This window comes from Microcaecilia unicolor, chromosome 4 (assembly GCF_901765095.1).
Source record: "Microcaecilia unicolor chromosome 4, aMicUni1.1, whole genome shotgun sequence".
Classification (NCBI taxonomy): Eukaryota; Metazoa; Chordata; class Amphibia; order Gymnophiona; family Siphonopidae; genus Microcaecilia; species Microcaecilia unicolor.
In genome coordinates this window covers 97,325,920-97,349,281 of record NC_044034.1, presented here as the reverse complement: position 1 = coordinate 97,349,281, position 23,362 = coordinate 97,325,920, and the positions used below count along the sequence as shown (strand labels likewise).

Sequence of the window (23,362 nt, the reverse complement as noted above, 5' to 3'; positions counted from 1 at the left end):
CCTGGATTTGATAGGCCCCAGTTGCGTCACAATTTTATGGTGGTGGAGTCTGCTCTCTAGAACTCCTGGCTCTCTTGAGAGCGGATGCCACCACCATGGACTATACTTCAGCCCTCCTAGGCAGAGAAGCTAGGACCTTGGACTCTTTTTGGGAGGAAGACGTTCCAGGCCTCCATGCTCGTATCCCGTATACAATCTTACCAGCTGTTTACGAGCATGTACTTGTGGGACTCTGTGCACAAGTTTTTGGCAGACTCTCTCCCACCATAGCAGAAGGTGTGTCGTACGTTCTTGGCTAGGGGCGCCAAAATTTTCAAAAGAAATTTGACAAAGTACTTCATGAAAGACTCCAGAGGAAATTGGAGAGTCGTGGGATAGGAGGTAGTGTTCTATTGTGGATTAAAAACTGGTTAAAAGAGGGTTAAATGGTCAGTATTCTCAATGGAGAAATGGCAGCTTGTAGGGTTCCCCAAGGGTCTGTGCTGGGACTGTTGCTTTTAACATATTTATAAATGATCTAGAGATGGAAGTAACTAGTGAGGTAATTAAATTCGCTGACAACAGTTATTCAAAGTTGTTTAAAGGTCTTCTTGTCAAGGCTATTCATTAAAGAACTGTGTTCCATTTTTAAAGGCCCGTGGTGCTGTTTTTTGTTTGGACTTTAGTTTGTACTTCGTTCCCTCTCTTTTGCTATATATATGCCTTGTACCTTGATGCGACCGCACCTCGAATACTGTGTGCAGTTCTGGTCACCGCATCTCAAAAAAGATGCTGGAATTAGAAAAGGTACAGAGAAGGGCAACGAAAATGGTAAAGGGGATGGGATGACTTCCCTATGATAGGCTAAAGCGGCTAGGGCTCTTCAGCTTGGAGAAACGACGGCTGAGGGAGATATGATTTGAGATCTATAAAATGATGAGTGGAACGAGTAGATGTAAATCGCTTGTTCACTATTTCCTCAAATACTAGGACTATGAAGATACAACGTAGTAAATTTAAAACAAATCGGAGAAAATATTTCTTCACTCAGTGTGAAACTCTGGAATTCGTTGCCAGAGAATGTAGTAAAAGCAGTTAGCGGGGTTTTAAAAAGGTTTGGATAGCTTTCTAAAAGAAAAGTCCATAAGCCATTATTAAAATGACTTGAGGAAAATCCACTGCTTATTTCTAGGATAAGCAGCATAAAATGTATTGTACTTTTTTGGGATCTTGCCAGGTACTTGCAACCTGGATTGGCCACTGCTGGAAACAGGATGCTGGGATTGATGGACCTTCGGTCTGTCCCAGTTTGGCAATACTTATGTACTTATGTCACATGCAGGGGGGGATAACCTTTTTGGACAGAAGATTGAGGTCTCTGACTAAATTTAAAAAACAAAACATTGATACGATCTCTTCTCTCTCCCGCCGGGCGCCTTCTGCATCAGCCTCCTCATCTAGGAGGCCTTTTGGCAATTCTAGGATGGATGCCTACTACCTACAGAGAAATAGATACGCTACCTCTTCTCACCAACCTGTTCAGGCTCAGCACACTTGTTCTAATCAATAGCGTGCACTTAAGACCCCTGCTGTTCCCCAGCAGAAGCAAGGAACAGATGTGGCGCTGGGCTCGCCACCACAGCATGTTCCTTCAGGCCACTTATCTGGCAGGCAAAAACAGTCTGGCTGAGCAGGGTTATGCAACTGCACACGTGGTCACTCAACATGGGAGTTGCCCGCGAGATCTTCTGAGTGTAGGGCGGTGGATCTCTTTGCTACTCAACTGAATCACAAAAAACCCTCAGTTCTGTTCCAGACTTCAGGCAGCCTTCCTCCTGCATTGGGGGGACAGATCTGCTGTATGCATATCTTCCCATTCCTCTTGTAGGAAAGATTTTGCTGAAACTCGGGCAATACCATGGTCTTGATCAAACCTTACTGATCACTGCAGATCTGGTTCCCTCTTCTTCTGGCGATATCCTCTGAAGAACAATGGAGATTGGAATGTTTCAGACTGTCATCATAAAGAATGAGGGATCTCTTATGCATCCCAACCTTAACTCTCTGGCCCTCACGGCCTGGATGTTGAGAGCCTAGAATTTGCTGCTTTGGGTCTGCCAGAGGGAGTCTCCTGGGTCTTGCGGGCTTCCGGGAAAGATTCCACTAAGAGGTGGTGGTCTTTGAAATGGAGGAGGATTGCCATCTGGTGTGAGGGCAATCCTGTTTCCTGCCTACACTGACCCTGCTTGAATACCACCTACACCTCTCTGAGTCTGGTCTCAAGACCAACTCCGTAAGAGTTCACCTCAGTGCAATTAGTGCTTATCACCATGTAGAGGGTAAGCCCATCACTGGACAGCCTCTGGTTGTTCACTTCATGAGAGGTTTACTTTTATCAAAGCCCCTTGTCAAACCTCCACCTGTGTCATGGGACCTCAGTCATTCTCACCCAACTGATGAAATCTGTAATTGGCTGGCAGATTGCATTTCTTTCACTTATGCCCAGGCTGGGCTGACCCTGAAGGGTTATGTCAAGGCTCACAATATCAGAGCCATGGCAGCATAAGTAGCCCACTTGCAGTCGGCCTCCATTGAAAGTTGCAAGGCTGCGACATGGTCACACATTCACATCTCATTACTGCCTTGAGGAGGATACTTGGTGCGACAGTCGGTTCGGGCAGACAGTGTTACAGAATCTGCTTGGGCATGGGGTCTAGAATCCAACTCACCCCCCCCTCCCCAGGCCTATATTATTCTGTTCCAGGCTGCACTCTGTATACGGTTTCAAGTTGATTGACCAATGTTTATTTTCGGTGAGCCTGGATGCTAGGGATACCCCACTGTGAGAATACATATGCCTGCTTGTACTCGGAGAAAGCGAAGATACTTACCTGTAACAGGTATTCTCTGAGGACAGCAGACCTTATATTCTCACAAACCCTCCCACCTCCCCTAGGAGTTGTCTCCTATTTTTTATTTTATTTTTTTATGCTGTAGTATTTAACTGTGGTGGGCGAGCACTTGCACATACGTGATGCAGCATGTCTCACACTCCACAAAGCTCTGTAAAGCTTTTTCCATATCATCAAGCTGATCAATCCATAGACTGGTGGGTTGTGTCCATCTACCAGCAGGTGGAGATAGAGAGCAAACTTTTGCCTCCCTATATGTGGTCATGTGCTGCCAGAAACTCCTCAGTATGTTCTCTATCTCAGCAGGTGGTGGTCACACACAGCAGCAGCTCTGGCTAGGCCTCCAAGCCTAATTCTTAGGTTTTGTTGAGTGCCTGGGGTTGAGGGCTCTTTTGAGCAAGTGCAAACCTGGTGGTGCCAGGTCCCTCCTTTTCTCCCCCCTCCCGCTGGCTCCGTTAAAAAAAAAAAAATTTTAAACGTCCTTAAAGGCGTTTATTTCGACGTTTATTTAAACGTTCATTGCAGCTACTCACTGGGACACCAGGTCGTTACAGCTCGGAGCGGACAGCAGGTAATTTTTACCTTTTTATAGCGGGCAGGGGGTTCCTCGATTCTTCTCCTCGTGGCATATGGCGTCGGAGGGCGAGGGCGCAAAGGGTCGCTCCCCGGATCGCTTGAGCGCTTCTAGAGGGGATGCGGGGGTCTTACAGCCTGATTCGCCCTTGTTGGGTGACAGTTTCGTGACCGATGAATGTCCCGGTCCTTCCTCCGGCGTGGCGGTTTTTCCCGCCATAAACGCCCATCCCCCGCTCCTCGCTTCCGCCATCTTGGCCGGCCACGCGGCTCGGACGGCTTCTTCGTGGGCCGCCCTTGAGGTTGGAGACATTAATGCCATGAACGCCCTTAATTTGGGCGATTGCACAAAAGCGGCTAAAGTTAAGCGCCGTTCTTCCCGCGCGGCTCCTTCGCGGAGTGTCGCGCCGGACGCCATTTTGGATGCGCAGCATGTCTCTCCCCCGCTCTTGCGAGCGCCGGTTGAGGGTGCGTCTAGGGCTGTTGCCCAGGCTGCGGAAGTACACAGTCTGGGGGGTTTCTCCCCCGAGTTGTTTTGCTGCTGCATCAGGCTTTCCTCATGCAAAACGCTGCCCCTGCTCCCTCGTCTGGTAAAGAGGTTGAGGTTCCCAGAGGTAAACGCCCTCGGGTTGATTCCCAGGCCTTGGAGGACTTTGTCTCCTCCGATGTAGATGAGGGCAGCGTGTCTGAGGTCTCCCAACGGTCCTTTGCGGATTCCTTGGAGGAGACGGATCCCCGCTCGGATGGAGCGGATGACCCCTCTGCAGCGCGGCTTTTTAGCCCAGAGGATTTGCCCAACCTGTTGTTACAGGCCATGGACACTTTGAAGATTTCCTCTCTGGAGGACATCTCTCCCTCAGCCCCTGTTGGCTCTGCCATTCTGCTGGGGACGAAGCGCCCGCCTAGAACCTTCCACGTGCATGATGCCATGCACACCTTAATTTCGGCTCAATGGATGTCCCGGGGAAGCGAGCCTTAAAGTGGCTAGGGCTATGTCCCGCCTCTATCCTTTGGCTGTGAGTGAACGTGAGGCCTATCTGTGGCCTACCGTGGATTCTTTAATCACTGCGGTGACTAAGGAAAACGGCGTTGCCGGTGGAAGGTGGCACGGCCCTAAAGGACGCCCAAGACAGAAGATTGGAGGCGGCCTTAAGGTCGTCCTTTGAGGCGGCTGCTTTAAGTTTGCAGGCCTCAGTTTGCGGCTCCTATGTGGCCAGGGCGTGCCTGACTATGGTGCAGCGGGCTTCCCTCTCGGATCATTCCTTGAGGGCTGATTGGCCGGCCCTGGAATCGGGCTTAGCCTATTTGGCAGACTTGCTGTATGATGTCTTGAGGGCCTCAGCTAAAGGCATGGCTCAGACAATCTCTGCGCGGCGGTGGCTTTGGCTGAAACATTGGTCTGCTGACCACGCCTCTAAATCCCGCCTGGCTAGATTGCCTTTTAAAGGCAAGCTGCTCTTTGGGGTCGAGCTGGACAAAATCGTGACCGATCTCGGCACGTCTAAGGGCAAGAAATTACCAGAGGTCAGGGCTCGGGCTAGTACTCGTCCCGGTACCTCCAGAGGACGGTTGCAGGAAGCCCGTCGGTACCGCCCGGGCAAGTCGGGTTCCTCTGCCCCCTCTTCCTTCAAGAGGAATTTCTCCCCCAAGCAGCATTCCTTTCGCAGAGACCGCCGTCCCGGAGGTGCTTCCTCCGGTCCTCCCCCAGGGTCTCGTACCCAATGACGGGGCCTTGGTCCACGCCCCAGTGCAGATTGGAGGACGGCTGTCCTCGTTTCTGGGCGAGTGGACCACAATAACTTCAGACGCGTGGGTGCTGGAAGTCATCAGAGACGGCTACAAGCTAGAGTTCTGCCGACCCTTAAAAGACGGGTTTGTACTCTCTCCCTGCAAGTCTCCGGTCAAAGCTGTGGCAGTGCAGCAGACCTTGGACAATCTGATCCGCCTGGGCGCGGTCGTTCCTGTGCCAGAAAGTCAGCTTGGCAAGGGACGTTACTCCATTTACTTTGTGGTACCAAAGAAAGGAGGTTCTGTCCGGCCTATCCTCGACCTCAAAGGGGTCAATCGGGCCTTGAAAGTGCGGCATTTTCGCATGGAGACTCTCCGCTCTGTTATAGCGGCAGTGAAGGCAGGAGAGTTCTTGGCTTCCTTGGACATCAAGGAAGCGTACCTGCATATTCCCATCTGGCCTCCTCATCAACGCTTCCTGCGTTTTGCAGTCCTGGGACGACACTTCCAGTTCAGAGCCCTCCCATTCGGGTTGGCTACTGCTCCGCGGACCTTTTCCAAGTAATGGTGGTCATCGCGGCCTTCCTACGAAAGGAAGGGATACAAGTCCATCCTTATCTGGACGACTGGTTGATCCGAGCCCCCTCTTATGCAGAGTGCGGCAAAGCTGTGGACCGGGTAGTTGCTCTTTTGAGCTCCCTGGGATGGATCATCAACTGGGAGAAGAGCCAGCTGCGCCCGACTCAGTCCCTGGAGTACCTGGGAGTTCGATTCGACACCCAAGTGGGCAGAGTGTTCCTGCCAGACAATCGGATTGTCAAACTTCAGGCTCAGGTGGACCAGTTCCTGGAGCCTCTCCTCTTCGGGCTTGGGACTATGTTGCAGCTGTTGGGGCTCTATGACGGCCACGATGGAAGTAGTGCCCTGGGCCAGGGCTCATATGAGACCACTTCAACACTCCTTGCTGCAGCGCTGGACTCCGATGTCGGAGGATTATGCTGTGCGACTTCCCTTGGACCCAGCAGTGCGCAAGGCGCTGAGCTGGTGGATGCAGACAGACAAATTGTCTGCGGGAATGCCTCTGGTGACCCCAGAGTGGATTGTCGTCACGACGGACGCCCTCTTTGTCGGGCTGGGGAGCCCACTGCTTGGGAAGGACAGCGCAGGGGCTCTGTCTCCTGCAGAGGCAAGTGGTCTATCAACCTCCTGGAACTCAGAGCCATTCGGTTGGCGCTTTTGGAGTTCATCCCGGTACTGGTGTGGAAGCCTGTACGGGTCCTGTCGGACAATGCCACGGCTGTGGCCTATGTCAACCGCCAGGGAGGTACCAAGAGCGCCCCTCTAGCCAAGGAGGCCATGTATCTTTGCCAGTGGGCGGAAGCGAACCTGGAGCAGCTTTCAGCGGCCCACATTGCCGGAGTCATGAATGTCAAGGCGGACTTTCTCAGTCGCCATACCTTGGAGCCCGGAGAGTGGCAGCTATCTGCTCAGGCGTTCTTGGACATCACGAAGCGCTGGGGCCAGCCGAGCCTAGATCTGATGGCGTCATCGGCCAAGTGCCGCGCTTCTTCAGCAGAGGACGGGACCCTCGATCCCTGGGAGTAGATGCTCTTCTCCAACAGTGGCCGACACAAGAGCTCCTCTATGTGTTCCCGCCCTGGCCCATGTTGGGCAGGGTGCTAGACCGGGTGGCAAAGCATGCCGGCAGGGTAATCCTGGTGGGTCCGGATTGGCCCAGGCGTCCCTGGTATGCGGACTTGATCAGGCTCTCAGTGGACGATCCTCTGCGACTGCCAGTGGAACAGGGCCTGTTACATCAGGGTCCCGTGGTGATGGAGGATCCCTCCCCCTTTGGTCTTACGGCCTGGCTATTGAGCGACAGCGTCTGAGGAAGAAGGGCTTCTCAGACAAGGTCATCGCCACTATGCTGAGAGCGAGGAAGCGCTCTACTTCTACTGCTTACGCCAGGGTTTGGCGTATCTTTGCAGCATGGTGTGAAGCAGGCTCTCTTTCTCCCTTCACTGCTCCAATTTCTTCAGTGTTGGCGTTCCTGCAAGAAGGTCTGGAGAAAGGCCTGTCGCTCAGTTCCCTTAAAGTCCAGGTAGCGGCTCTGGCTTGCTTCAGGGGCCGCCTGAAGGGTGCTTCCCTGGCTTCACAGCCAGATGTGGTGCGCTTTCTCAAGGGAGTTAATCACCTGCGCCCTCCTCTGCACTCAGTGGTGCCTGCGTGGAATCTCAACCTGGTGCTAAGAGCATTGCAGAAGCCGCCTTTTGAACCCTTGTCGAGGGCATCTCTGAAAGACCTGACGTTGAAAGCAGTCTTTTTGGTGGCTATCACTTCAGCCAGAAGAGTTTCCGAGCTCCAGGCGCTCTCATGTCGAGAGCCTTTTCTGCAGTTCACTGAGGCAGGAGTGACTATTCGCACAGTGCCTTCCTTTCTGCCCAAGATTGTTTCTCGCTTCCATGTGAATCAGCAGCTCTGTCTCCCTTCCTTTCGTAGGGAGGACTACCCAGAGGAGTACTCTGCTCTTAAATATCTGGATGTGAGACGAGTCATCATCAGATACTTGGAAGTGACCAATGATTTCCGGAAATCGGATCATCTGTTTGTCCTGTTTGCAGGTCCTCGTAAGGGTCTGCAGGCTGCTAAGCCTACAGTGGCAAGATGGGTCAAGGAAGCCATTGCAGCGGCTTATGTGGCCGCGGGAAGGTGCCGCCTATCCAGCTGAAGGCTCACTCCACGAGAGCTCAGGCGGCCTCGATGGCAGAGGCCGGATCCGTCTCCTTGGAAGAGATATGCAAGGCGGCAACTTGGGCTTCGGCTCATACATTCTCCAAGCATTACCGGTTGACTGTGGCTGCACGGGCGGAGGCCCGGTTTGGAGCTTCAGTGTTGAGGTCAGGGATTTCTATGTCCCGCCCTGGGTGAGTACTGCTTCGGTACATCCCACCAGTCTATGGATTGATCAGCTTGATGATATGGAAGGTAAAATTATGTATAATCATACCTGATCATTTTCTTTCCATTAATCATAGCTGATCAATCCATAGCCCTCCCAGATATCTGTACTGTTTTTATTCTGGTTGCATTTCAGGTTCAAGTTAGTCTTCAGTTACTTCAGAAAGACTTCGTGTTCAAGTTCTTCACCCAACGTGTAATTAGACTCTGGAATTCGTTGCCGGAGAACGTGGTACGGGCGGTTAGCTTGACGGAGTTTAAAAAGGGGTTAGATAGATTCCTAAAGGACAAGTCCATAGACCGCTATTAAATGGACTTGGAATAATTTCGCATTTTTAGGTATAACTTGTCTGGAATGTTTTTACGTTTGGGGAGCGTGCCAGGTGCCCTTGACCTGGATTGGCCACTGTCGGTGACAGGATGCTGGGCTAGATGGACCTTTGGTCTTTCCCAGTATGGCACTACTTATGTACTTATGTACTTCACTTGGATTCTTCAAGAGTTGAGACGAGTTTGTGTTACAGTGAGCTGCTGCATTCCTCTCCCCTCCGTTTTACGGGGCTGGATTGAGATTTAAATTCTGCCGGCACTCCCTCCCGCTTCGTGCGGCTGTAGGGCAGCTTTGTACCCCTCCCGCTTCGGCGGTGTTAGGGTCAGTCAACTCCTCCCGCGGTTGCAGGATAAGCCAGATCCCCCCGCATCGGCGGGTGTGGTGTCCCTCCCCCGCTCCGCGGGGATGAGCTGGACGGATTCCCCTCCCCCACTTGTGTGGGGATGAGCTGGGTTAATTCCCCTCCCCCGTTTCGGCGGTGGTGAGCTGGGCAGAGTGTCCCTTCGTGGGTGTAATTCTCTAAGTGCTGAGTCCTGCGGATGGAGCTTTGATATCGACATACTGAGGAGTTTCCGGCAGCACATGACCACATATAGGGAGGCAAAAGTTTGCTCTCCATCTCCACCTGCTGGTAGATGGACACAACCCACCAGTCTATGGATTGATCAGCTATGATTAATGGAAAGAAAATTATCAGGTATGATTATACATAATTTTACCTTATAAGCAATGTTGGTATCTAAGGAACTAGATCTAATATGTACTTTGTTTCCACCTATTCCTGTATCCTATTGAATTTTTTGTGTGCAAGCTAATGTTCCTTATTTGTATTATATTCTAAATTCAAATAAAGAGCTAAAGTTGAAAAAAAATGTTCAACTCCACAATTTTTATTTGCCCTTCACACACAATTTTTTTAATTTCATGTTTGGCAGACAAATGTTTTATTCCTTTAACACATATGTTAATAATGTCCCCTGTGAGAAGTTTATCTATGATCTTTAGAATGAAAGGCTAGAGAACAACCCTATAAGGCTGTCCTGAGTTTTTGCCTGCTATGAGTGTGCATGTGCAGTTATGCAAATATTGGGTCTTGTAACCTTCTCTCCCTTACCTTCCTTTTCTTACCTCCATCTCCCCTCAAAGCTCTGTTCTACTGTTTTCAGCTTGCTGCCACAACAACCTTTCCTGAACACTTGACTAGTTTCTCCCTTAAGCTCCTCTGGGCTGCTGCCACCTGCTGCTTCTTTATAGCCATGCAAAGGCTGATTAATGCAGGCAGCCTCTGCTGACATGTTTTTTTCCTGGTCTCTTGCAGGCTGCTATATTTTCTCTTTTTGGTGCCTGTACCAAAACTTATTGTGGCAACATTTTAACAATTCTATCTAGAACCGTAGTCGTCATGGCCTTTTGTGGTTGATAGGCAAATATATTATGTACAGGACAGCTTGATCTCCCTGTTGCATAACCTAAAGAATAGCAGAGGATACTCTGATTCACAGTACTAACTTGTGAGCTATGCTAAATGCTTGGCTTACGTGAGTAAGTCAACAAATATAATAGCTAGGCAAGGACTCAGCTGCCTCATTCACTACAGTTGGATAGTTTTGCTTAGTGTGATCCTAAAATCTGATTTATCACAGTTTTGTCATTTATAGTAATAGTAGTAGTGTAGTTACATAATCTGTTAACCCATGAACTGACAGAAGAATGGAGTTAATTAAACAATTTTCCATGGAGACAATGTTTATAAAAGAAACTGATTGCTTTATCTTATCTGATAAATCCATAGATAAGAATGCAGGCTCAAGGCAGCTTGATTCAAGGAGGAATGATTGGCAACTTCATAAGTATTTATCAACAAGAAGGAACTCGAGGACTATGGAAGGTAAACTTTTAAGATCACTTTAGTAGCATTTCCAGCATGTTCTTTTATATATTCTAGCTTAGATTTGGATATGGGATATAATTGTGCCTTTCTAAATCTGAGCTAAAGGTGAGTTTTATATTTAGGTACTGTGGGATAATTCCCTGCCTCAAAGAGCTCAGGATCTAAGGGCTAGATTGTGTTTGTAACACAAGCCTTCTCTGAGGACAAGCAAGACGTTGTATCTTACATATAGGTGACAATTTCTGGAGCCCTGGTGCGGACACCACCCAGTGTTCTCCATCTTTAAGAGGCCTTTGGCAGCAACGCACCATGCACGATGTGAACACACGTCTGTTTATCCATGTAGCAAGGTAGTCACGTTCAGTGAGTTCTCTTCAGTGCATTGTTTATTTTTCCTTTTTCAGTGTGCCTTCCCTCGTGGTATCAGGTTTTTTTTAAAATTCATTTATTTTTACTTTCTTACCTAAAAAAGCTAAGAAATTAAAGGGGTAAGGAGAAAGTATTAACTTTTCCTTTTTTTTCTCTGCAGCTCCTAAGACCTGCTTAGACCCAAGCACCAGCCGGGATAGCTTTTCTCTCTTTGAAAAGATCTCTTTCTATTCATAATTGAGACGTTTGATAACTATTTTTCCCTCGATATTACACAAAACTGCCAGTGGTTTTCCATAATGTAGCTTCCCATTATTCCAGAACCTGTGAGATAGTTTTCCATTCAGTCCAGCTCCTCAGTCCTTGTCAGCACTGAGGGACCTCTGGTGCGTGTTGAATGAAGGCAAGCACTGACATCAGTCCCCTTCAAAGCACAGTGCTAGGAGCCCCGGGTCATCGGTACCCCTGATGCCCGAGAAATGTTGGTGCTACTAGGGCTGCTCCTTCTCTTGAGTCTGTGCTGATGTGCTAGTCTCCTAATTGCTGGGTCCAGCCTTCCAGTTCAGCACCAGCATCTGTGCAGGCTGTCACCAAATGATACCGGCCATGCCTTTACTGATTTCTGATCTGAAGTAGGGGGTTTACCTTTGAAAGCTAATCAAAAAAAGTATTACATTAGTCCTCATTTTGTTTTATTTCTGCTTATTACTTTTTGATGTCTAGGATCCAGCTCCACCTTCCTAGGCCCTTTTTATCCTTTTCCAAGCTCCACCCTCGCAGCAAGACTGTACATAAGTTAAGGTTGATCGGTTTCTGGTTGGCCTTGCTGTTGCCCTATTGTCCTTGGTTTGTTTTTGGTGATCCTGATAGCTAGGGATTCCCATATGTGAGATACAATTTCCTGCTTGTCCTTGGAGAAAGCAAAGTTACTCATCCATAGTAGGTGTTCTCCGAGGACAGCACGCTATTTATTCGCATCTCCTCAGCTGTATTCTAGTTTGATATTTTTTTTTCCTTTGTCTTTGAATTCATTTTTATTATGTTCGTAATTGCATTTTTCGAGGTATTATGTTTGATGAAATTCTCCATGTGTAGTATTTGGGCTTCTTATGCTGTAAGCTAGCCACCTCGGACCATTAGTTGGGATTAGTGTGGTAAATAAGTCCTGCACTGTGTAGTATCTGCACCTGGACTTCGTTGGATGATGTCAGTCATATGTGAGAATACATGTCCTGCTGTCCTCAGAACATATGGTATAGATGAGTAAATCTGCTTTATTTTCAATGGGCCAGTTTACTAACAAATTGCATTCTTTGTTCCAGATCATTCACAGCGAGTGGGTTGTATGTACTCCTATCAGCAGAGGGAGGCTGACAACTACTGATTTAGTGACTTTAAATTAGGAGGTGTGCAACCCTCACCTCCTCAGTATTTCTCAGTCTCTCCCAGCAGAGGTAGGTGGTCTATGCAGCACAGCTTTCTTGTGTCTTTGTGGGTGCTCCTGCTTGGCCCCATTATAAGGACATTAAATTCTTTCAGGTCTTGGAGAGAGTGGGAACAGTTCTGTTTCCAGTGCAGAGTTTTTATTAAAAAAACAAAAAGCTTAAACCAACGCAAAAAAAACTAAAGCCTGCAGCCAAAGGAGTACTGGTTTCAGACTTGGGTCCCTACACCCCAGGGGTGCACATTCCGGTCTCAGGTCCATCCCCTGCCTCCCGTTGTGAATGTGGTGCCTGGGCTTCCTCCCCCGCATAGCCTGGGAGGTGGTTCTTCAGGCCGACCGCTGAGAAAAGGGAACACCACATGTCAAAACAGGAGGCAAAGAGCAGAGCAGAGATCCACTGGCAGAGAGCTCTGGGGGGATAGGTGCTAGCGCCAGATCTTTGGGGCAGGCTTGGGAGGGGGGGAAGCGGTTAGCTGGATACTGGTGGCTCCTGCAGAAAAGGCACGCTGCTGTGTGGCTACTGCCCTTCAGTCTATCCATAGGAGCGTGGACCTTCTGCAAGGTGGTGGTGGCAGCTGTTCTCCAGCAGGAGGGCATTCTGGTTCATCCTTACCTGAACGACTGGTTGATTTGGGTGAAGTCTGTTGAGAGTCGGGCAGCAACATCCCGGGCGGCCTAGCTGCTATATCATCTTAGCTGGGTAGTGAATTTGAGCATGAATTCTCTTTTTCTCTGAGCTAGTCCCTGGAGGGAGGGGGGGGGGGGTTGAGACTCCAGCTGGGAAGGTGTTTGTTTCAGAGTTGTGCATTCTGAAGATCCAGTCTCAAATTCGGTGCCTCCTCTTCTCTGGTTGTCCATCAGCCCAGGATATTTTCCAGGTGCCGTGTTCCATGGTGGCCACCGTAGAGGTTGTTCTGTGGATGAGGGCTCACATGAGACCTCCTCCTCTTCAGGCGGCACTGTTGGCACGGCCAGTGTTGTTCTGGTAAATTTTTAACAGGCTCTCCCCGGTCCACCTCTGTGCCCACCTCCTCCCCCCCTCCCCCCCCAAATTGCAGAGCTGGCTATACCCGGGGAGAGAGCCTGGGGGGCAATACATTACTCCGAGGAAATTTTTTTTTTTTTTTTAATGCTCCCAGGTTCCAATCTAATTCATGTTTAATGTGGGATAAAATGCCATAAATAAGTAAATAGATAGAAACTCTGAACGTTGAGCACCTGATTCCCATAACATGTCTGTTTTAGAAGCCCTTTACCAGGAGAAAAAAAAAATCTCTGCACCAATAACAGGGTTAGGTGTCCCTTAGTACTCTACCTATGAAAAGTTATTCCTTTATTATACTTCCGCTGTGTATATCCCTATGCACAAGATGGCGGCATTTTTACAAATTTAACTTTTTTTTTTTTTTTACAGTATCCTCCCCACCTCACCTACCTATTACAGACCTCCTCCCTGCTCCCCCGAGCCGAAGGGTCTCACTTCCAGCTCATACCTGAAGGCAGCGTCCCTGGTGGTCTAGTGGATTCTTTGGGGCAGGAAAGATAACCAGTCTTTCCTGTCCACTACTGGCACTGACTCTCCTCCTGCCGCATCTTCTTTAAAATGACTGCCGAGACTTAGAAGGGCGGCCTCGCAAAACATCTCCTTCCTGTTTCTTCCCTCCCCTCCATCCATACGCATCTCCTTCCTCTCTCTTCCCTTATCCATCCACTCCCCCTTCCATGATCCATGTCCAACATTTTCATCTCTCCTACTCTCCATCCATGTCCAGCATTTTAACTCTCTCCCTTCCATCCATGTGCATCTCCTCCTCTGTCTTCCCTCCCCTCCATTCATGTCCAGCCTTTCTAGTTCCTCTGTCTTCCCTCCACTCCATCCATGTCCAGCATTTCTCCTCTCTCTCTCCTCCCCTCCATCCATGTGCATCTCCTTCCTGTCTTCCCTCTCCTCCATCCATGTCCAGCACTTCTCTTGCCCTCCCCTCCATCCATCCATGTCCAGCAACTCTCCTCTCTCTCCTGTCCTCCCCTTACATCCATGTCCAGCGATTTTCCTCTGCCCTCCCCTCCATGTTCAGCGATTCTCCTTTGCCCCAGAGTTCCAGTTCCAACCCCGGCGCTGGCTCACCTGCCCGACCTCAGCTCCCCAATAGCCCTCCTTTCTTTCCTGCCGCCACCCTGGGTTTAAATCTTTTATTTTACCTGAAGTCGCGGTGATGGCAGTGAAAGCAGCAGGCTCGGCTCGCCTCCGTCCTTCCCTTCCCTCTGTCTCTCACCGCCTCCTGATATATTTCCTGTTTCTGTGAGGGCGGGACACTGAGAGGGAAGGGAATGCTGGAGGCGAGCTGAGCCTGCTGCTCTCACTGCCGCCACCATGACTTGAGGTAAAATTAAAAGATTTAAACGCAGGGCGGCGGCAGGAAGGAAAGGAAGTCTATCAGGGAGCTGAAGGCGGGCAGGTGAGTAGGCACTGGGATGTCTGTGACCCTGCAGCTCGGGAAGAGGGGGGAGGAGAGAGGCAAGCTGGCTCGCCAGGGGCGTAGCGAGCCTGAGGTGGGGGGGGGGCACAGTTTAGCCCCCCCCCCGCAGCTGCCACCCCCCCGCCACTTTGGACCCCCCCCCCTCCGTCGCCAGGTACATTTGCTGGTGGGGGTCCCCAACCCCCGCCAGCTGGTCTTCAGTGCCGGTCTCCGGGCTGGCGCCTTTGCTGATGATCTGTTTCTGACTCCTGATGTCCTGCGTGCATGTCCTGTATGTAGCCCCGTGCAGGACCAAGAGTTCTCAGCTGGCGCAGGAGACGGCAGCTCTCATGGACTGGGCAGAGCAACACCTTCAATTGTTGTCCATAGCTCATGTGGCAGGGTTCAGCAACCTGGAAGCATATTATCTCAGTCGTGATGTCCTGGATCTGGGGGAGTGGTGTCTGGCTCCTTTCATGTTTCGGCTCATTGTAAATCAGTTGGATCAGCTGGAGATGGATCTCATGGCCACAGCTGGGAATGCAAAAGCCCCAAGGTTCTTCAGTTGTCGACTGGAGCCATTAGTGGAAGGGCTGGATGCTCTGGCTCAGCCTTGGCCTTGGCAGGGGCAGTTGTACATCTTTCTTCCGTGGCCTTTCATAGATCATGTTCTTCAGTGAATTCAGTTTTGCACAGTTTGTGGTGTTGGTGGCCCTGGACCGGCCATAGCATCCGCAGTATGCAGATCTGATATGGCTGTGCGTTGGAGGCCGTTGCGGCTTCCGGTAGTGGAGAAGATCTGCTTCTTCAAGTCCCGTTCGGATGCTGGATGGGGCTCAGTTCTCACTTATGGCTTGGCTGTTGAGAGGGTGCACTTGTTGAAGAAAAGTTATTCACCCAGTGTCATCCACACGCTGTTGAGTTCTAGGAAGCAGTCCATTTCATTGGCGTATAGGTCTGGTGCATTTTTTTTTTCCAACTTTTTTATTATTATAATTTTATCGTACATTGCAATGATACGTCACAGTACAGCTTATCATCTCATTGAACATCTTATGTTATACCTAACCCTTCCCATCCCATCCTCCCCTCCCCCTCGTATCATGGTGGTGCTACTTGCTGTTCCTGAAATTGTTCATAAGGTTGCCATAGTTTGCCAAATGCTCCCACTCGCCCTCTTCTGATGGCTGTCAATTTAGCCATTTGATACATAATGTCCAGTCTTTGCAGTACTCTTTGTATATCCGGCGGTTGCTGCTGTTTCCAGTTTCTTGCTATTGCTATTTTGGCGACAACCAGATACTGTGTCGCTAGCCTATGCTGCAGGCCTGTCGTTGATGCTGGCTTGATGTGTAGCAAACAGTTTTCCGGCTTACAAGGATATGGCCGCTGAATCACTTCAGTTATCAATGAGGTAATTGCCCTCCAGTAGTCTGTTATTTTGGGGCAGTCCCACCAAATGTGCATAAATGTCCCCCTAGCTCCACAAGTCCGCCAGCATTCTGCTGATACCTCTGGGTAAATGCGATGCAGTCTGTCTGGTGTATAATACCACCAGTAATAGATTTTATAGCCATTCTCAATTGCACTCTGAGCCAGAGATGGTTTGAAGAGATAACGATATCCTCTCTTCCAGCTCTCTTTAGGTATTGTGGTTTGTAATGCTGCCTCCCATCTATTGACATACACTGTCTGAGGGTCAGCATGACTTAACAAGGCTAGGTACAGACGTGATATACTTCCTCTACCCCCTCCCTTTCCTAATGCAATTTCCAGAGCTGTCTCCCCCAATTCCAATTCCTCTCGTGCCTTGCTAAGCATATAGCTACGAATACAACAGTAAAATACTTGATCTCTGGCCTGCAGCCCATACTCCTCCTGCCATACTGAAAATTCTACCATTTTGTCCTCATCCCATAATTGACCCAGTGTGTGTAGCCCTGCACGTGCCCAATGTTTGTAACTAATCTCCGTCCCTCCTAACGGAAACCCGGGAGCCCTACCTATCCCTGTCTTACGAAAGTATATTCTTTCTGGGAACCAGATCCTCCTAATTTGATACCATGTGGTCAAAATGTGCTTAACCCCTATGGGAACCCTTCGTCCTATATTCCTAAGTTCCTTGTCCGGTGTCCACATGAGATCCCCCACTTCTCTCATCCCCAGCCAGGCTCTTTCCCAGTGCAGCCATTTTTTATTAACAGCCGGGTGCCAATCAACTAAAATTCTTAATTGGGCTGCCTGATAGTATAAGAAGAGATTGGGCACTCCCATCCCTCCTCTGTCGTTTGGTTGATACATTATATTACGTTTCACCCTCGGTGGTCTTTTACGCCAAATAAAAGCAAACATTTTCCTGTTTAGGTGTGTAAAGAAACTACGAGGAATAGGGATGGGTAATGCCATGAATAGGTATAGAAGCTTTGGTAATAAGATCATTTTTATCGCATTAATGCGCCCCGTCCAGGATATATTCAGGCCTTCCCATCTATCCAGCTCATCAAACAGCTCTCTCACTTTCTGAGGATAATTGGCCTCATACAACTCCTCCACCTTGGGAGTAACCTGTATCCCGAGATATCTTATAGATTTAGTGGCCCAGATGAATGGGAGCTCTGTTTTCAGTCGCACTACCTCCTGCTTAGGAATTGTGAGATTTAATATCTCTGTTTTATTAATATTTACCTTAAAGCCTGAATGTGCCCCATATTGCCTCATTACCTCTATGGCCTGTTTTATGGAAGATTCTGGGTTTGTCAGTGTCAAAAGGATATCATCCGCAAATAACATCAATTTGTGTTCCCTTTTCCCTCGCACTATCCCCTTGATTCCTTCCTCCCTTCTAATGTTACAGGCCAGTGGCTCCATGGTCAGTGCGAACAATAATGGTGATACTGCACAGCCTTGCCTAGTACCTCTTTTAAGGTGTATTGGCTCAGAATAGGAACCATTGACTTTCAAGATCGCCAAGGGAGCCTGGTATAGGAGTTGTAACCATTTCAAATATCTCCCCCCCACACCGACCTTATCAAGGGTCGCAAAGAGGAAGGGCCATTCTACTCGGTCGAATGCTTTTTCCGCATCGACCGAGAGAACAACCGCTGGCACCTGCTCATCCCTGGCCTGCTGAATGAGATGTTGTAAGCACCTAGTATTATCAAAGGCCTGGCGCCCTGCAATAAAGCCCACCTGATCTTCATGGACCAGTTTGGGCATCACTACTTGCAGTCTGCTGGCTAGTATTTTTGTGAATATTTTATAGTCCACATTTAATAGGGAGATAGGTCTATATGACCCACATTCCTGAGGGTCCTTCCCTGGTTTAAGTAATAGGGTTACCGCCGCCAGTCGCCAAGTATAGGGCAATTCTTGCGCCTGGTCATAAGAATGAAAGAGTCTTAACAGAAGTGGCGCCAACAACGAGGCGAATAGTTTGTAAAGTCTGGCGGGGTACCCATCTGGCCCTGGAGCTTTGGCATGTGGCAAATCCTTAATTGCTTCCTTTACCTCATCCACTCCTATGGGCTCCGACAATCTCTCTCTCTCTCCCTGCGTTAGCTGGGGTAACTCTATCCCCTGCAGGTAGTTATCTATATCCCCGGGGGTAGCGTCCACTCCTGATTTGTAAAGGCTTGTGTAGAAATCATGAAAGGTTTCTTGTATATCCCCTGTTTGCGTGACGGCCTGGCCGTGTTGTGTTTTGAGACTATGGATATGGTTTCGTGTCATCTGCTTTTTCAGCTTGTTCGCTAGCAACCTACTTGCTTTATCCCCCAGCTCATAATATTCCTGTTGAACTTGTTGTAATTGGCTCGCTACCTCTGCTAGCTGCAACTCATTAAGCTGCATTTGATATTTGTGGAGCTCACTCTGGAGTTTTATATCCTTAGGATTCATTTTATGTTGCCGTTCTGTCTGCGCTATCACCTCCCTAAGTTCTCTCTCTTTAGCTTCTTTTACTTTATTCAAGTGAGCCTTGAGGGATATTAGCTGCCCTCTTAATACCACCTTTAATCCCTCCCATAGGCTCGCTGGGTGGATGTCTTCCACGTCATTAAACTCAATGTAATCTTTTATATATTGTTCTATCTTTCCCACATTTTCCGGATCATGTAATAGAGCTTCATCTAGCCTCCAGTACCTTCTGCCTCCCGCTGCATTTCCACTCCTAAGAGTCAACCGGACTGGGGCATGGTCAGACCATGTGCGAATGTCTTGCTACCTTCTGTACAGATCTAGCCACCATCCCATCCCCAAGCCAAAGATCTATCCTCGAGTACGAGTTATGCGATGCTGAATAGTATGTGTAGTCTTTTTCCTGCATGTGTGCTACCCTCCATAAATCTATTAGGCCCCACCTATGCAGAAAACCGTTCACCATTTCTCTATCTTTTCTAGCATATCCCGCCTGCCCCTTTGAATTGTCCAGTACCGGGTCCAGTGTCAAATTGAAATCCCCGCCCATTAATAATTGGCCTTGCATATTGTCTTGCAGCACTGCTTCAATTTCTTCTATGAATTTGCCTTGCCCTTCATTGGGTGCATACACTGTCATAAATGTATATTGAGTGTTATATAATGAGGCTATTACCAAAAGATACCTGCCCCCCTTATCCGCTACTGTTTTGATAATGTGCCAGGGCAATGTATCTGAGAAGGCTACCAACATCCCTCCCTTTTTATGATGATGTCTGTTAGTTGAGTGGTGTATTACTGGATATCTTTTGTGAGCTATCATTTTCTCATGATATTTTTTTAAGTGCGTTTCTTGTAACATAATTACATCACCTTTCATTTTTAACATCTCTGAGAACATACGCTTACGCTTAATTGGTGAGTTGAGGCCCTTGACATTCCAGGTCACACAATGAAACATGTTATATAATGCTTTCCCCCATGACCTAGCCTAATCAGCAACCACCAGATACTCCCATAATGCCCCCCTCCCTTCCCTCCCCCCCTTCCCTCCCTTTCACACGAAAGACATGACCCAATCACCTCTGGATACATGCCTCTAGCTGAGAGGAGCAACGTCTTCCCCGTCTCTCAGCCCGCTCTGGTTACTTCTCCTTCCCCACATGCTGATTCAGTTCATCGCTGATCTGCTCCAGTGATCAATCACACAAATTCTTTTAGATCAGTCTGTTGGTAGCTTCATTTTCCCGCTTGCGAATGTACTTGCTTGCCGGAAATTTGTCGTCGGAGGCGTCCGCGGCCTTGCGAGACCCTTTGCCATTTGGGTTTTGAGGGGCGAACTACCGCTCCTTGCTCATCATGAAGAGGGTCTTCTGCATTCTCCCTTCGCTTCAGGTATTCCTGCGCGTCTTCCAGTGATGCCACTCTCCTTTGCTTTCCCTCTTGAAAAAAGGTTAAAGCGAATGGGTATTGCCATTTATATGGGACTCCTTCCTCTCTCAACTGTGCCGTCAAAGGACGGAGCTCTCCCCTTCGCTTAAGGGTTAAGGCTGAGATGTCCTGGTACAATTCAATCGGGTAGCTCTCCCACGTTATGGGGCCCGCCCCTCTTGCCTTCTTCATCACTTCTTCTTTCACTTTACACTCTGTGAAACATGCCACTATATCTTTAGGCTGGTTCTGTTTTTGCATACCCAACGCCCTATGGGCACGTTCAAGGCTAATTGTATTTTTATCATAGCACTCAGTCTCAGTAGATAATAATTGCGCTTCTATAGATCGTACCACCTCTTCACAGTTGTTAAATTCAGGCGTCTCAGGCACCCCACGGACTCTTATATTGGAGCGTCTGCTCCTATTCTCTAAGTCCTCAACTTTGTCCAAGAGGTACCTGGATTCACTTTTCCTCTCCTCCAATTGCTGCTCCATAGCTTTCATTGCCTCTCCTTGCTCTTCTTGGCCATTTTCGACCTCCATCACTCGGTTTCCCAGCTCAGTGATTTCCCCTCGTAATTCCGCGCTCAGCTGGGCAAAGTCTCTTCGCACTTCTTTGAGGTCCATTTTAATCTCTTGAAACCATGAGCAGAGCTTCGCCCATATCTCTGGTTCAACCTCCATTCTTTCAATTGAAGGTTCATCGTGTGCTCGCTCCGTGTTTTTATGGTCCCCTCTCGTGGTGTGAGCGCCATTTTGTTCCGCTCTTCCTTTCTGCTGCTGATAGGAGAACGCTGCTAAATCTGGCAGTTTTGCTTGAGACATTTTTCGATTTCGCTCTTTTTCTCCTGCCTGTAACTACGCTTTTCAGCCGAATTGCGGGGTCAGGAGTGCTAATTAATTGCTTTTTTTAGTGCTGGTCGACGAGAGCTCCATTTTCACTGCTCCATTCGGTAGCGTGACGTCACTTCCTCCAATCGGTCTGGTGCATTTTTGAGGCATGGTGTGAGGAAAAGGGAGGTGGTTGATTGAGCCTCTGTAAGTCACATCTTGAATTTCCTCCAGTGTGGTTTGGAAGAAGGCTTGTTTCTCTTCCCTGCGGGTGCATCTGGCAGTGCTGGCTTATTTTCGAGGTGTCTGTGGCCGGTTCCCTCTTTTTCTGCCTAAGGTGGTTTCCTCCTTCCATGTCAGTCTGTAGGTTTGCCATCCTTTCCTAGAGAGTCACTGTGGGAGTTTTTGCTTCTTGATGTCTGCAGGGCTCTGCTGTGCTATATTAGCCGGACCATGGAGTTTAGGCAAACAGGTTTTGTGTTTGGAGGGCCATGCAAAGGAGAGGTGGCATCTTAAGGCCTCTATAACCCATTGGATCAAAGAAGCTATCATCTCGGTATATTTGGAGTGGTAAAACAGTTCCAACAATGTTGAAGGCTCACTCCACAAGGGCACAGGCCTCCTGGGCGGAGCATTCTCTCATTCCTCGGCAGGACATTTGCAGAGCGGCGATGTGGTCATCCCTTCATTTGTCAAACATTACAGATTGGACATTCAGGTGAAGCAGGACTCTGATTTTGGGGCTCCAGTGTTGACTAGAACTTTCCTGCCCCTGGTGAGTACTGCTTTGGTACTTCCCATTCGTTGGGAATGGTCTGGAGCAGGCGATATTTTTTCACGGAGAGAGTGGTGGATACTTGGAATGCCCTCCCGCGGGAGGTGGTAGAGATGAAAACGGTTACGGAATTCAAAGATGCGTGGGATAAACATAAAGGAATCCTGTTCAGAAGGAAGGGATCCTCAGAAGCTTAGCCGAGATTGGGTGGCAGTATAGCACTGCGTGGGTCTGGTAGCGCTTTGGAAATGTTGAGTAGTAGAAGTAGAGCCGGTGGGGGGAGGCGGGGCTGGTGGTTGGGAGGCGGGGCTAGTGCTGGGCAGACTTATACGGTCTGTGCCCTGACAATGGCAGATACAAATCAAGGTAAGGTATACACAAAAAGTAGCACATATGAGTTTATCTTGTTGGGCAGACTGGATGGACCGTGCAGGTCTTTTTCTGCCGTCATCTACTATGTTACTATGATAAGGAGAAATCAGATCTTTAGATCTTACCTGCTAATTTACTTTCCTTAAGTCTCTCCAGACCATTCCTGAATCCACCCAGCAGCTATAATCAGGTCATGGGGCGTGGGAGGTTCCTGGAGCTTCATTGGGTCTGTCTTGGTTTTCTGCTCAGGGTTCCTTTGTTATTCTGGTGAAGAGCTGAATTCTTTATTTTGGTGCTCCCTTTTGCCTTTGGTCTTTTGGGGAACTCTGCGGTTGGTGTTACTGTTCCTCTTTGTGTTCTAGTTGTTACTGTTTTTACCTCTTTGCTCTATTAAGTGAAATACTGAGGGGGTGAGGGTTGCACAGCGCCTAATGTAGGATCACTAATCAGTAGTTCTCAGTCTCCCTCTGCTGGTAGGAGTGTAACTCACTTGTTGGGAATGGTCTGGAGAGACTCAAGGAAAGTAAATTAGCAGGTAAGATCTTAATTGCAAATAATGTGCATTAGTGCAGGACAGTAATTCTACTAGATGTGTACCCGAGGCAGTGACAGTTGAAATGACTTGGCCATGATTACAAGGAGCATAAATGGGAGAAGTTGCATCGGAGTCCTTTCTTTTCCTGATTTGCATCTAAACTTTGGTGTAAACCAATTTAGTACTGGAATATTTGCTACCACTTGTCACTGAAGACTATAATGTAACATAAGTAACCTTGTATATTGATATGAGAACATGCTTGCCATTAAACACTCTGTGTAGATTTTTGGACTTGTAGAAGATTTTTAGACTAGTAGAAAATAATTTCCAAACTGTTGTTGGATACAATTATAAATACTGTATCCAAGGCCAGAAAGAAAAGGTTCTTGTTGATTTGGGAACCCTACCTGCAATCTCTCCGTCCATGGGGCCGGGGTTTGATTATAGACGCTATAGACCGATGAGATCACATGTTAACATTTGTTTCTGATGTCCTGCATTATTATTCGGGTAGGGGGGAGGGGTTATTGGTGGTAGGGAGACTTCTGTAGATGCATTATAGGTTGAGAAGGCTATAAGAGTACAGGCTTTTGATAGTCACTATGGAGGAGACACAGCTAAAATATTTTTAGGTATACTAAATGCAAGAAGCCGGCAAAAGAATCAGTTGAACCCACTAGATGACCAAGGAGCAATCAGGGAACACAAAGCCATAGCGGAGAGATTAAATGAATTCTTTGCTTCGGTCTTCACTGAGGTAGATTTGGGAGAGATACTTATGCTAGAAATGGTATTCAAAGCTGTCGGAGAAACTGAATGAAATCTCTATAAACCTGGAGGATGTAATGACTCA

General features: G+C 48.5%; 1 protein-coding gene across 4 annotated transcripts in view; it reads left to right on the top strand.

The window, feature by feature from the left end:
- SLC25A30 (solute carrier family 25 member 30) overlaps positions 1-23,362 on the top strand; it is a 133,296-nt gene that overhangs the window by 70,677 nt on the left and 39,257 nt on the right. For all 4 annotated transcript variants that reach the window (XM_030200516.1, XM_030200517.1, XM_030200515.1 and 1 more), the window contains exon 6: positions 10,274-10,369. In XM_030200516.1, the coding sequence (XP_030056376.1) occupies positions 10,274-10,369 (96 nt within the window). The remainder of the gene's footprint in view (positions 1-10,273; positions 10,370-23,362) is intronic.